Here is a 15498-nt window from a genome sequence, read left to right as displayed (position 1 = left end):
CATTGTGCTGACTTTCTTGCAGTATAAAAATAATTTTTGAGACAAGAGTATTGAACCTGAAAATGTCCCCTCGCGCTGTGCGACATAATGTTGGATATCAATAGAAAACGAATCACATTAGCGCTGGCAACCGACGAAGAGATTTCAGTAAATGTGCGGAACAGCAGCATGCAGCCGTGTGATAAACATATATGTTGAGAATTGCATAGTTTCCATTTTTAATTCACTCAAGGATATGTAACATGCGTTAGCGTCGAAAACATCAGCCACGCTGTGAGCTGTGATCGTGGAAGTTTGAAAATTGTTTTGCTATCTTATCATATAGTATCCATAGTCTCCACAGACAAAAAGTCGGTTCGATGCGATATGCTGATGTTCTCTGATGTTCTAATCGTACGTAGCCTACGTAGGCACGAGTAAAATGAAACTGCGGCGATCGTCATTTCAGGCTGGAACAGAGCTTGAGGCTCTCTGCTGGATTTATGTGATCGGAAATACGTTGAAATGGTTCTTTGTATGCTGAAGGTTGCCAACCCAATGTCGAAATGATGGTAATTACTGAAACTAGTATGAATTGTCGACAAACATATCCGAATTTCCTCTCGTTTACAGCTTTTATGTTCAGTCAAAACAGAAGAGCCATAGGTTTACATGGTCATGGTGGTACTAAAGTCAATATAATTTTCATTGCTTTTGCATGCAGTGGGATTTGAAAGTAGACAAACCTCATTAATCTTTAAAATAGTGGAACAGAACATTCTTTACCGACCGGTAATCGAGGTCATGGGTCCCCTCTCCAGATAATTCACGTGGTCATGGAAACGCAATGGTAATATATAGTTTTGGTTGCTTCAGCACCGAATAGGATTCGGAGCATACAGCTAGATCTCAAGCATTTATTCTAACATATCAGCCAACTTATGTCGTGATTAATAACCTATACTCATATCGGCAACCACATAATTTGTTTCGTTATCTCATATCTTTATGTATTGCAGTTAAAGAAATTCAATTGCTTTTAAGTCACGTTACTTGTCTGCGTGCCTTATTTTCAATATTTATGCAGTTATTTTCCAAACTCGCAAAAAGATTCGGTATCCGCCCGATAATCACTGGCTGCACGCGATTTGATAATCGCTGATCCACGCAGAAGGAATCCATTCGAAGAAAATACCAAGAATGAATCCCGGCATTAAATTGTCTGTGGTGATTATTTACATCTTCGTCGTTGCAATGTTTCTGCAATACCGGAGTGCATTATTTCTGACAGAAAAAGATGGTGAGATATACTATCATTTGGTTAGAACTGTTTTTGTGGTCTAAGCGTGGCGAATATTGTTATGAAGGAGTTGATAACATCTGCAATAAGGTTGTCGTGAAGAAGATTTCAAATTTTTGCGGCTATTTGATAACAATGTGGTTCCAAACTTTTTTCTACTTATGGTACACTTGAAAACGCTCGCGGCACACTTACAGAAAGTTGCTTTAAAAAAAGACATAAATGTGGTAATGCCATGCCTATGCTAATTTCTATGAACATTACGGCTCTTCAAAAATGACTTTTTTTTTCTCAAATCGTACTGGCTACTTGATAAAATTGTTAGGTTACCCAATTTAAGCCTACACACAAAATTGGATTCAATTGCAGCCAGTAACCGCTTTGCTACAGGAGAATAAAGTTTCTATTTATTATATAAAAATAAATTACAAAAAATTTGAAAATTTTCTGTTCACCCCATGAAAGTGTTAGGCTGTCTATAGAAATGATGCTCACCAAATTTGGTTCATTCCCAACCAGTGGAAGCGGAGTTATTGCCGTCGAAAAATTTGGATTTTAATAAAATAGTATTTACGGTGAGCACAACTATAATAAATAAACAAAGAATCTGTCACCGTAAATACTATTTTATTCAAATCCAAATTTTTCGACGGCAATAACTCCGCTTCCACTGGTTGGAATTGAACCAAATTTGGTGAGCATCGTTTCTATAGACAGCCTAACACTTTCATGGGGTGAACAGAAAATTTTCAAATTTTTTGTTATTTATTTTTATATAATAAATAGAAACTTACTTCTCCTGTAGCAAAGCGGTTACTGGCTGGAATTGAACCAAATTTTGTGTGTAGGCTTAAATTAGGTAACCTAACAATTTTATCAAGTAGCCAGTACGATTTGAGAAAAAAGTCATTTTTGAAGAGCCCTGATGAACATTATGCGTCTGAAACGAGGTTGTATATTGGATTGTTGACATCATACGCGTATTTCGTCGTCAATTCCAAGCAGTCTCTCTCGAGCACAGCTTTTAATATCAGTCAAAATAAGTATGGTCACCGAGATGCAAATACCAATAGAACTTGGATTGTTTTGTACCTATCATGATATAGGATTCGAAATGAGACAGCCATAACTCATCCATTTCCGTGGAAACATCGTTTTAAGAAACATGACATTTCGTATATCTCAATGAGCTGTCCTTGTGCAGAAAGATTGCACGATTCGTTGCTTCCAATCGACCAACTACCAATCTAAAGTTGTAAACAACAAATTTTGAGATGTATAATGATGCAAATGCAATTAGGGTTGCATTTAAAACAAAAATCAATTTTAAACAAACATGTTTCAAACCATGACGTCACGAATATGCAATTGTGACGTCATCGTGGATTAACATTGGCAATTGAAAATATAGGGTAAATATAGCTCCTTTGACGAAATATCTGTACTATTGCTGTTGAACCGACTATTTTGAGGGTGTGCACGTGCAACCATCCCACATAGATATACGTCAGCTATATCAGGCGGTAATTGTCCGTATGCTCATACAACATGTTTTTTGGAAAGTATTTACGCAACTATGGCATAATTTTACAACTTGAAAAATATAATTTTTGAAACGCCTTTGTTTAAAACACTGTATACAGCAGGTTTTAAACAAAGTGGTTTAAAACGCCGTTTGTTTTAAATGCAACCCTAATTGCAACACAAAGTGATGACAACAGGTTTTGGGAGTAATTTTGTGTTTACGAGATGCTTCATAAGACAAAAGCGCCTAAAACGAATCTCCGACACATAGCAGTCGTATTATGACGTAAAACTTAGCCTGGTCATCGGCAATGCCATGATTGGTTCCATTGTAATGGCCAAGTCACATCATCACATTTGCTTATTTATCAGCTACGAAGCAGTCATTGGTTCCGAACATGGGCGACATCGCCCCCAGGTGGCGATTTTGAGAACAAGGGGGCGAAAACACCAAAGGGGCGACTGGGGGGGGGGGGGCGAAAATGTTAGAACATCCTGTGAATATTTCAAATAAAAATGAATTCGTCGATCGAAATTTATTTTACAAAACAAAAAACATCTGTCAGAGACCCCATATAACTCATGCGAGTCGAAGTTTTTAGCATGTGAGGAAAGATTCTGCCAGCTTGCAATTGTAGACAAATTCACGCAGTATATAATCATGGGATTATCATAGAAAAGATTCAAATATTTTCGGTCTCCGTGTCTCATCTGTACCACATCTCCCCTTATTTAATTACAACGGCCAAAAAATGCACGTCAAAACTGCATATTCTGCATATGACGCGAAAGTTGACTAAAAATGGTCAAATCAACGTAAGTAGATGCGGAAACCGGTTTTCTGAGCACCTACTTGGACAAATGACCTTTCTTTAGTCAATTCATCTGCGATCAGAGTTATTTGAATAAATTACCCGTATGTCTATGTCCTCTTTTTCGAATCCGTTAATATTGGGAGAGAAAATTTGTGACGAGCTTGATAAAGGGGCGATGAGTCGAAAAAGGTTGGGAACCACTGAGTTAGAGCGTAAGTCTTATATCCTCGAATGCGTTCCTTGATTTATATATTTATGAAGTTATTTTCAAAATTACGAAAATATTCGCGGGACACCTGACAATCTGTCTGTGGCGGCACACAAATGTGCCGCAGCACACAGTTTGGGAGTCACTGTTCTACATCTTCACATATACTAACTGGAATAGACTCCAATTTAGTGTGCAATATTTTGTTAGTCTACCTAACAGTTTTATCTAATATCTGCAAAAGTGTGAAAGTGTTATTTTTGAACAATCCTATGTGCAACACCATGAGGATGTGGCGAATATGTAGTATGACGAATGTTTGACCGAACTCAACGGCTGTGCGCGTGCTACAGCGGAATCTTTATTCCTAAATTCAAGCTATGTAACGGATAATTTACGAAAAAAGTACAGGTTGATTGTACAATTTGAAGAGGATGAAGACTGAGGTCTGGCACCGAGATTGAGGTGAATTTGTTAGTCATTGGTGCAATAGTGCGTCAGGTAATGGTATGCCAGTGATGAAAAATATAAAATAAGTGTCAGTGTAAGTAACCAGAAGTAGCTCGAGAAATGACTGCACTTATGAAGGATTTATTTATTCAGGATAAGCATTGACCTGCAATCAGGGAACAACCAACTTCACTGCTTTGGCTGGGCACTGGGCAGTGGTCATGCCACAATTCTTTGAGATGGATGTGTCTTACATAGAACTACATGATGTCATCAGTAGGTTATTGAATAGTATATTCATATTGAGATGAGCCCGAATATTTTCGGCTGACACTCGTCAGGGGTAATCGTCAGCAACTAGTAGAGAATTGGAAAGAACATTGTATATCAACAATCGTATCACAAAATATGACGTCACCAGCATGAAATTTCGTGAAAGAGAGAGCGTTCAATGTACTATTTTTAGGTGGTACACGAACTCCTTTTGTTGACATAGTTTTGGTTGGTGTATTTAGATAAAAATCGACTCCAAGGCACACAAATGGAATTGTGAACGGCGTCGCTCAACGATTCGAAATCGGTCGTCTCGATGATTATTCGCAAAAATCGGATTATCTAACAGATGTTTGCCGACGGCAGAATTAATGGCCTTTGATCGATCAGCATCAATCTTAAGCGGATGAGTTAAGGGTGAGCTTTTCACCGAGCGAGATGCACGATTGCACGTGTTCTGATGAATCTGAGGACATGTTGGTTTATGCGTTCCTGTAGACCAGTGGTTCTTAACCTCTTTTCCTCCAGCGCCCCCTTAAAAAAATTATCGTGCTCCAGCGCCTCCCACCTCATATTGTAAGGACTGTAATAAAGACAATGGGTCAGGGGAGGGCCGTAACAGCACTACGTCAGCCCCTCTAAACAAATGATTATCTTGGTCACCCATAGCGTGATAGACCGATTATCTTGGTCACCCATAGCGTGATAGACCAAATCTGTGTGGGCTTCGCCCCCAAGAACCCCGTCGCGTGATTTCGATGGTCAGCAAAGTTTATGTGGCCTGTTCGCCCTAGGAGCCAAAGTTTTCTATAATGCATGAATAAAATAGGTTGTAATTGCATAATGCATATATATGACACTATAAAATTTTTATCCTCTCAGCCCACGTAATCAGATTTACCAGTAGCGCTGAGTGAGTTGTAGTATAGGAAAATGAATGCCACGTAATTAATATTTGAACATATTCGGGCGTGCCCGTTGGTACAATTAAATCGTTACATGTTATTTTGTTACCTCTTGTCCGCTATATAGTCAAACGATATTGAAACGCATAAACGTATTGAACTAAAGTTAGCACACGATTCAAAATTTGTATTTCGTCACCGGCAAATAATTTTTGTGAGGGATGTTATTTGTCCTGTGGGGTGCAGATTGCGACGACATGATAATTCGGGACGAGCGATTTAATCACATATGGACTATTAGACTTATATACATCGAAGTTTACGCTCAATATAAGGGCAATCCTCTTCGGCTAAGGCTTTCTTGCTGACGATTTTTTTGACGAACTTTGGTATTGGAAATATTTCGCGCTTAAGTCGCGCTCGAGGACCATTCGACTATAATAAACCATATAATAATATGTAATAATTGGTATATTCAGGGTCTAATCGAGGTTGTTAAAACAACAATCAGGTACGGTTTCATATACCCTGTGGTTCGGATTTTGTCTTAGTGCTTTGTGTAACTATAAGTAAGTCAACTGAGAATGGGATGCATATATCTGGTCTGCTCACATTGAATTTAGTACTGTAGGCCTACCCAGTCAATAATTTTAACATGAATGTATTCCGAACAAAGCAATTCATATTATATAACGTTCATGTGAGGTTGTGAACCACAACACGAGCTAATATCATCCTTTATGATACGATGAAGAAATATTCTGACGATTTAATTTTGTAGCTCTCAAATACAAGTATATTTAGTTATTCATTTCGTGCACAAAGCTTCAAAACTTATGTTATGTACTGGGAGCTCTCACTCTCAATCAAAAGTGATATACAGTGCCTCCTTCTTCGATTTTCACACGCTGTGCGTTGTGGAATATAATAACTAATTCGAAACATTTTGTTGAAAATAACCCTAGCAAGCGTGACGGCAGTGTTTTAAATAAGGGGAAATTGGCGATCTAAAAGTATGCGCAATTTGTTTTATATGAATTATATTAACCCAGTACATTCGCGAAAGCATATGTAACAAAAATGTCGGGATTTGACATGTTTTCTGTGATGTTAATTTGTTCTGAATACTCCTTAAGGATATGTCCTACTACCACATCATCTACTGCGAAGCCAATTTTCTTCAGCGCCCCCTCATCGCCCCCCGGAGCCCAGCGCCCCCGTATCGCCCCATGAGCATTTTCGCCCCCTTCAAAATCGCCAGCGCCCTTTGGGGGGCGCTGGTGGCTAGGTTAAGAACCACTGGTGTAGACGTTTTGACGTTCTTCCCACGTAGCCACAATCACAGTGGCACTTACACTACATACACTACATACTACATACTTTGTTGAAGTGCAGGGAGAACGTCTTTGCGTGTTGAAGGGAGCAGTTGTGTTGTTGTAAAAATCACATTGGTTTTGACTGTGTCGTAACACTTACTGACCGCAGAAATCAATTGTTTTTCAAAGAGGGTGGAAATGGGGCCAATCCAAGGTAGATTGATATAAACATCTTTTATTGTTCGTTCGGTGGGCTCTGTTGGTTTTTCTGCGTTGAATTGCGTTAATTTCCTCTCTATGCCGCAGCTGATGACGTGTTCAGGGTAACCGTTATCAAGTATAAGATTTTTCGGATGTTGTCAAGTTCTAAACTCAGTTTGTTACCCGAACATATCATCAACGCTCTATGCACGAGGGTGCCTATGAGGTTAATTTTTCTGCGTCGAGGACTAAATGAATTCCAGCGAAGGTATTGGCCTGTGAATGTCGGTTTCCTGAAGACAGACGTTTCAAATTTGTTGGTATTGCGCTTTTCCACTAAAACGTTCAGAAATGATAGTGAGTTATTGCGTTCTTTTTCAATTGTGAATTGCAAGGCCGGGTGAAGCGAGTTTAAGTTCATATTCAAGAATGAGTCGGAGTGTGATCAATTTCTCATTCGCTTAAACTTGGTTTACCTTAGTTTAGGCTTACCATATTTCGGAAATGAAAAAAGAGGACACTTTTTCAGAAATTTCAGACATGCAAAACTGTAGAAGAATTCTCAAAAACCGGTAAATTTTTCCCACTTCATGATCGGTTGACTAAAAAAAAAAAAAAAAAAAAAAAAAAGGTCTTCACTTCTCGCTCAGAGCTGAAATCACCACTTTTCCCTCCGAAATACCCGCCGGAGCTTCACTTCTGCGCTAATTTGCGGCATATCACTCGCAATTACCTCTAAATCTGACCTAAATTTTCAAAAAAGAGGACAAAATCTCAAAAAAGAGGACAAAAGGGCGTCCTCCGAGGACACTTTCAAGAAAGTCAAAAAAGAGGACAAATCCTCTTAAAAGAGGACGTATGGTAAGCCTACCTTAGTTATCTATAGTTATCCATACAGAACCTTGCCAAAGATCTTACTTTCGATCAGTGTGGCTCATTCAAAGATCAGTCGGCAATGAAAAAATACGTTTGACGCGTTGGTTGCATTTTACTATCAAATTATTTAATGATTGAAACAGATGTAAAGTCGAATCGCTCATCTTTACTTCTCGTTCTATCCTTGGATACATGTATTAGGATCAGACATGGGGTAATCGCGATTAGTAATCGTAATCGATTACGACGATTACAGCATTTTGAAGTAATCGTAATCACAATCGATTACATTCGAAAAAAATCCGAAGTAATCGTAATCGTAATCGACTACTTCCCATATCTAATCGATTTTTTTGTGAAAGAACGATTACTTTTTGTTTGTACAAGGACTATGACATAAACTGAATATTCGTGAACAAGAATGAGATAATATATACCACGTTAGCGATAGCACAAACATCTGTTTTCAAACGCCACTGACTCATTATTACGTCAGAAGTAGTATTAGCTCCGCTCGTCATTGCGTAAGAAGTATCCACACATAGTAAACATACATGCGATGGACATTGTAGTGTGATTGTAAGAACACCTCCCGTGGTGTATATCAGGTTATACACTATATACACAATACACTACAGAAGCCGCTACCTCGCAGCAGGATATTGATCACCACTCTGCCTATAGTTTCAAATAGTAACTTATGTATTGATGTTTGGTTGTGCTTAGTTAAACGCAGTTTACCATTGCTGCTTGGCGAGCAGGAGGCCTACGTACGCACGTGAACCTGACGAAGATTCGGAATTTTGTACTCGTCGAATAAAACACTGCAGTTTCCACAACGAAGCATTACAAGTAAACAGCTGCTGATATATATCATAACCGAGCCGTGCTTAGCCGTTTCTCGTGACAGCAACTCGCTGTATATGTATTAAGTTGAAGGCAGAATTTTTATGTTAACTCTATCTTATTCTCATATAACCACTTGAAACGGGCGTCAATCGTTATTTCACAGTTCTTTACTTAGCATTTGGACCTACCGCCATAACCATCCGCTTATATAGCCTGACATGTTAGCGTGCGTTGTAGCTAGAATCAGCAATTCAGCCAAAACAGCAATTCCCCTGTCCAACCGTTGGTCAATTTTCAAAACTGAATTTCGTCAATAATATTGGTAATTGCATTATCTTACTATTCATTTATAACCTCTCTGAGCCCCGAGTGTCAGATTTACCTGTAAAGCTGGGGCACGTAATTCATATTCATAGCATCTGGTATGTTGTTATAATTACTGTATGTTGTTAATTCGCGACCTCCAGCCGTTGTATAATCAAAAGATATTGTACTCGCCCAAGCGTAGCAAACTAAAAGAATATCTTGTGAGACGCGCACGCAAATTGTCGTGGCTATTTATTCCTTTGTGGATGCGCCGGGTGACATTTGCATTGTGTGCCCAGATTGGAAGGACAGGAGTTATTAGTCACGCCCATCCAGCGCGGTTATTGACGATGGACGAATACCCCAAGTTTCGGCCAAGGTATTTCTTTGGTATCACATCCCGTGGAGTTGCGTGTTGGCCGAAACTGCATATGTCTTTTGGTGTGTTGTGGGATCGTGGCGCGGTAATGACCGGCTCCGAAATGCCTGTTCCCATAAAATAGCCTATGTATGTTTTTTCTTGAGGGGAAGAGGTATGCATTTCAAACCCAGCTATCTACTAGAGCAGGGGTCACCAACTGTTTTGAAACAAAAAGCTACTTCTTGTGTAGTCTGTACTGATTATTGCGACGACCGACGGGTTACCACGTACTCCCCTTACCAAGAACAAAAAACGCTCACTCGCAGGGACTCGAACCAGCTCCTCCAAGCTCAGTTGCGTTGCTGCAGTGCGCGCAGAAGCGCCAATCTCCGCGTCGAGACTCGGGAATATTAACTGTAGATTCCCGTTGAGCCACCGTGTGGGCGAAGACAAGCAATGCCCCGATCGACTGCGTTAGTATGTTCCTCGGGGTCGGCCGACCCATGTTCAACTGCTGCTCATATGAAACTAGCTTCAACTTTCAAATCTCTCATTTGGATATTTGCTACAGCGCAGTGGTGGCCATACGAACGGGGGGGGGGGGGCTGCGAGAGACTTACTGGGGGGCCCCTATAAGTATCTATCCGTAACTTATGGGGGGGCTTCGCCACCCAAACCCCCCTTTCGCATCTGTTATTATTATCAGTCTATCAAGTTTTGGCCAGGTGCTGGATTCGGCCATGTCTATTTTTTCATGTGTACAAGGATAGACTACATTAAAACTAAGTAATTCTACCGCATGCAGAGACGTGATGATTATCGGGATATGGTACTTTTCTAACTAATGCAGAGATTTGATGATGATTGACACATTTGTACGGAATCCTATTCTTGCTTTACACGGATTTCCATGTTTATTCGTTATTATCCATGAAAAAAGCGCATAATCGAAATAGGGGAGCCCTTCGACCAGGGGGGCCCCCGGCGACTGCCCACCTCGCCCACCCCAAAAGCCACCACCACTACAGCGACCGCGGGCGACTCATTTGGTCCGCGTTGGTGACCCCTGTACTAGAGACATTAGAATAGCAAAGCTCGAAGAACATTTTCAAGAATTAATTAAATTCTCGAAAATACTCTATAATTTATGCTGGTTTACGAAATACTTTTGAGTCCCCTTCGAACACGCTCTCCACCCTATTAAGGAATTTGGGGTGCGGCAGGTAAAGACCTGGCAATAATGCAAATCGTTGGATGCGATAAATCATCCACTATAAAGTTGGGCAATTGGTATATTATGACGTAATAAAAAAATGACGCATGATGTATGAAGAAAGTTGATATCTCATTAGGCCTTTTCATCGCAATCCTTGTATTGTCTTCCAATATATCATTTAAGATTATAGTCCTAAGCAAAACAAATGTAATCGTGAGTAATCGTGATTACTTTTTCAATGTAATCGTAATCGTAATCGACTACTTCCTGATTTTGCTGTAATCGTAATCGTAATCGTAATCGCGTGATTCCGAAGTAATCGTAATCGCAATCGATTACATTCATAAAGTAATCACCCCATGTCTGATTAGGATTAGCACTAGCTGGCATCTGTCATCATTGAGCGGTTTATTGCCATCACAGTGCTTTCCATCGTCCTCTATTTCGTCACACAGCCCGAAGTCGCAGCATGATCCTTGCGCAGCCGCTGGTTCATTTCAGAGCAGCCTCATATTCTTTGTAGGCTGTGTTATATTTAGGTATGAACGGATATATTTTGGCGATTCCTGCTACTGAATCAGGTTAGTGGTTAGGTCAGCGAATAAGTTTTGTTAGAGATTATGTCAGGGTTTGGCATTAGACTAAGGAGGATGACCAAGTATGTCCGTCCGGGTTTGTTGTTGTCCATTGCTGGATTATTTACAAGACTTGTGTCATCCTCGGACTGTTTTACCTTATTACTCCGTTTTTATCTGCACAGTTTCATATATGTACCACCATGTCTTTGATACCGATGCCGCCAAAACCAAAGTGGAAGGGTTTCTACGATGAACGAAGAAAATTTCGTGACCAATGGATAAAGCAGTACCTACCCTCTTGGATCGCGAAATCCAACGATGGTTTTGTAATCTGTCGGAAACACTTTGCGAATCGACTGCACGCAATTACTTGCAATAAAACTTCTTCCGAGCATTTCAGCGTGTCAATGCGATCATGAACACTTGTCCAGCCAATTTTACAGCCAATCAGTTGATACGCCTATGAGTGAGATAGTTTAATGATGATACGTCCGGCTTCTTGATCAGTAGGTCGTGAGTTAGATGCATGGCTCGGTCCGACCAAAGACTCGAAAACTGGTATCCGCAGCTATCCACGAATAGCATGGCGGAGGAAAAACGGGTGTGCAGACTAGGTGACCTTAAGGTTTTATCGCATCTCCGTCGTCAAAGCATCTAGATAAGGAAAAAAGAATATCATATCTCTCTCTCTGCCCGATGAAGTAAAGAAACAGTTGTGGTCACTGTTCAATATCTGCAATAGATCACATGAGTGACATCACCAAAAGACATGGCTCAGGCAGTAAGTTGCAGCAAATGAAACTTCACAGAACAAAATGTTTTAAGATAATAAAAAACGTGATTGCAAAATCAATTCTTGAAGAGTTTGTGGCAAAAATCCAAGGCAAACGGTATTCATTGATATGCGATGAATGTACAGATCTGTCATCTGAGAAACGTGTGTGCGTGTTGGTGATTTCTTTCGATGGCAGTCGCAATGACATTGATGTGGGGTATCTAGGATTGCTACCCGTTGCTCAAGCAACGGAAGGGACCCTTTTTGCAACTTTGGAAGGTGTTCTACAAGCAATTGGAATGGATTTCAATTCCAATTTTCGTTTATAGCTTTTTCTTGCAGTTAAAGCAAAAGAGCCATGTTAACGTGGTTATGAAGACACGTATGGTAATATAGTTTTGATTGGATTTGCAGTGAATAGGATTCGGAGCATATATAGTAAAGACTCAGACATACTCACTTTTAAAAACTCGCAACTACAACTATAGACGTAGAACTAACGACCTATAAAAATTCGCGACGAAAGCACAACTAAATAGATCAGTGGCTCATGACTGATGTTACCGGGAATCCCAGAGGTTCTGTGAGACAGTCTCAGGGAATCCCTAGAGGTCACCAGCACCACACACACACTAAACTCATACACATGATTTGTGATGACACGCCCGTTTTGGCCGCCATTGGTTGTAGACAATTCTTCGTGATCAGTGGTCGATTTGTGATTATTTTGGTGGCTGATGCTATCTTGCTTCTTTGCAATTAAGCAATTTGTATGGCACCGAATGACACGGTGGCGCCTCAATTTTCAGGGTGAAGCCTCGAGCTTGTTTGTTTGTTGATGAAAGGGAGCAGCAGAAGTCATACTGATTGGCAATGGACATTCATTTGTTGTTTGTTTTGTGTGAAAATGCTGTTATGATGGATCTGTTCTTTCAACACTCTACTGGTGCGCAGTTCATTCATATATCAGTAAGAAATAGTAGTGTAATAAATGTAGGGATATTCAAAGCGGTCACTGTCAGTACACAAGTAGAAGTAGAAGTGTTATACGATCATGACCACTACACGAAGTAGTGGGAGTAGGCAAAATCGGCTTGAAGTACTCCGTTACTGACTACAACCAGAAATACTGGCTTCAAAATGAATTACTGACTTCGAAATACGCCACTAGAACTGACTTTTCAAAATCCCCTACTAGACTTACTGACTTTCTGAAAAATAAAACTAGAAATTTCGACTAGAACTAAAACTATAATAACTGACTTTCTGAAAAATAAAAATAAAACTAGAAATTTCGACTAGAACTAAAACTATAATTACTGACTTTCTGAAATCCACAACTAGAACCACTGACTTTTCAAAATGCGCAACTAGAACTAAAACAAGAGCTGTTGACTTTTCAAAATCCGCAACTAAAACTAGAATTACTGACTTTCTGAAATCCGCAGCTAGAACTAGGACTAATCAAAAATCCGCTAGCTAGTTGAATGAAAACTAACTAAATGGGTAGATTGTACAGATCTGGTCGGGGCGATTTCCCAACTCTATCGGAAAAACCTTGATCGGTTTCGTTGTCACCTGTGCTTGGTTATCAGATCTCGAAGCAATGCTTATATAGGCTACATGCCTTATTTTAAATATTTCTACAATTATTTTTCAGTTTAAAATCTATGGCGGAACATAGTTTACGAGTCACTGATATATATAGAAAGAATCCATTCATGAAGATGGCGAGAATGAATCCCGGCATTAAATTGTCTGTGGCGTTGTTTTGCATTTTCGTCTTCGTGATGTCTTTGCAATACCGGACTGCATTACCATTTACTAAAAAAGACGGTGAGATACACGATTTTGGGGGCATGGCGTATATTTCTTGTGGAATTCCCTGTAATATTCGATCAAACCGCATGACGATGCGATGACTATATGAAACGGCGAGTGTTGGGCCGATCACAACGGCTATCTGCGCGTGGTAGCGGAATTTTGTTCTTCAATTCGAAAGATACGCAATTCAAATAATAATCGAGGGACCTCTTTTGTTCAGGTCCGATTGTGGCTGAAACGGCAAGGAATACTATGGACATGACAAATACTCAAGGTAAGAGGGTCTCGTTTCAAACGATAAATTTTCTGATTGCGATCGTCCGATTTCTGTATATATTTTAGCAGTTGTGTTCAGGGTTATGTTAGCAACAAACTGAGTACTAGATTTGTAGTCTTACGACTCGGATAGCATTTCGCGTTGAACGTTTTGAATTAATGCAGTACTCGTAGCCTATGCTACTCGGATTAGGAAGCGGTCATTGCAGAATGAATGAACATTTGCATAAGACCCGTTGTTCAGATACTCCATTTTGTCAGCAATGCAATGCAGAAGAATCTGTGGAGCACTTTTTGTTGCATTGTGTGAGATATCAACATCAAAGGAGACAACTACATCATGCTGCGTGAGTGAACCAAATAAATTTGGAATTGAAGGACGTTCAAACTCAGTGTTTCCCAAACTTTTTGAGCTGCCGCCTCTCTGGACAACGAATATAGCGCCAGTGCTCCTCGACCCCCCTCTCATCATTAATTGATAAAACGAAAGTTGTTCTGAATTTATTAGAGCTAATAATGGGACGGATGAAGCTGCTGTATAATTATTATCGTCATCCTCATCATATTGGGTTTCAGTTTTTATAAGAATAAAATCTCCGGTCTCAACGTCCAGTAGCCTACTGTCAAGTTGGGTTCTGCTGTGAGTCAGAAACTTTGCCACGGCACTAAAAATACGTTCTATCAAATATAAGCGGGAAAGGACAACGACGAAAAAGTCAACCCAACTCTAGTGAGAGTATTTCTATTTGATTTAATTGTGTATCCAGAACGATTAATTGGATATATTGAACTTTGGATTGAACTCTTAACTGTTCTATACAAGCCTACAATCTAATCAGCTCATCAATCATTTAATGATCGGAAACTTTACAGAATGGATTGATTATCCGGTAAGGAGTTTCTAGTTGAAATATATCCTGGAATCAAATCAATTAGAAATGCCTTACCCGATAATCAATCCATTATGTAACGTTTCCTATCATGATTACACTATATAACAATTTTGAATTCAAGCCAAAGTTCAATATCCCCAATCAATCGTTCTGGATACACAATCAAATCAAATAGAAATACTCTCACTGGAGTCGGGCGGACTACTTCGTCATTTCCCCTCCCCACTCATATTTGATAGAACGTGTTTTCAATGCCGTGACAAAGTTTCTGATTCGCAGCAGAAATCAACTTGACAGTACGGGACGTGGAGACTGGGGATTTCAGAATGAGATTGGTCTTCTCGAAACTCAAACCGAATATGACGAGGATTGTGGTAATAAATACACCATCATAATCCGTTTCATTATTAGCTGTAATAAATGCAGGACAACTTTCGTTTTATTATTTAGACGTTACGAGGGGGTCGGGAGGCGCTGGCACTTTAGTCGCGGTCCAAGGGGGTGGTAGCTCAAAAAAGTTTGGGAAACACTGAAATAGACGAACGGCCCTAAATTACCCTTGCTGAATCGATT

At 39.9% G+C, this 15498-nt stretch overlaps 1 protein-coding gene across 2 annotated transcripts in view; it reads left to right on the top strand.

Annotated features, from left to right (window-relative positions):
* The window catches only part of LOC145438361 (4-galactosyl-N-acetylglucosaminide 3-alpha-L-fucosyltransferase FUT6-like), a 55536-nt gene that overhangs the window by 25668 nt on the left and 14370 nt on the right, over positions 1 to 15498 (top strand). The window contains exons 2-3 of one of the 2 annotated variants that reach the window (XM_080315759.1): positions 13593 to 13768; positions 13977 to 14030. In XM_080315759.1, the coding sequence (XP_080171885.1) occupies positions 13593 to 13768; positions 13977 to 14030 (230 nt within the window). Of the gene's footprint in view, positions 1 to 13592; positions 13769 to 13976; positions 14031 to 14294; positions 14380 to 15498 lie in introns of those variants that run through there. The other variant, XM_080315760.1, reaches the window with a different exon arrangement.

Source organism: Botryllus schlosseri, chromosome 4, assembly GCF_051294905.1.
Source record: "Botryllus schlosseri isolate E-star chromosome 4, Bs_hap1, whole genome shotgun sequence".
Classification (NCBI taxonomy): Eukaryota; Metazoa; Chordata; class Ascidiacea; order Stolidobranchia; family Styelidae; genus Botryllus; species Botryllus schlosseri.
This window is presented reverse-complemented; position numbering and strand designations above follow the sequence as displayed.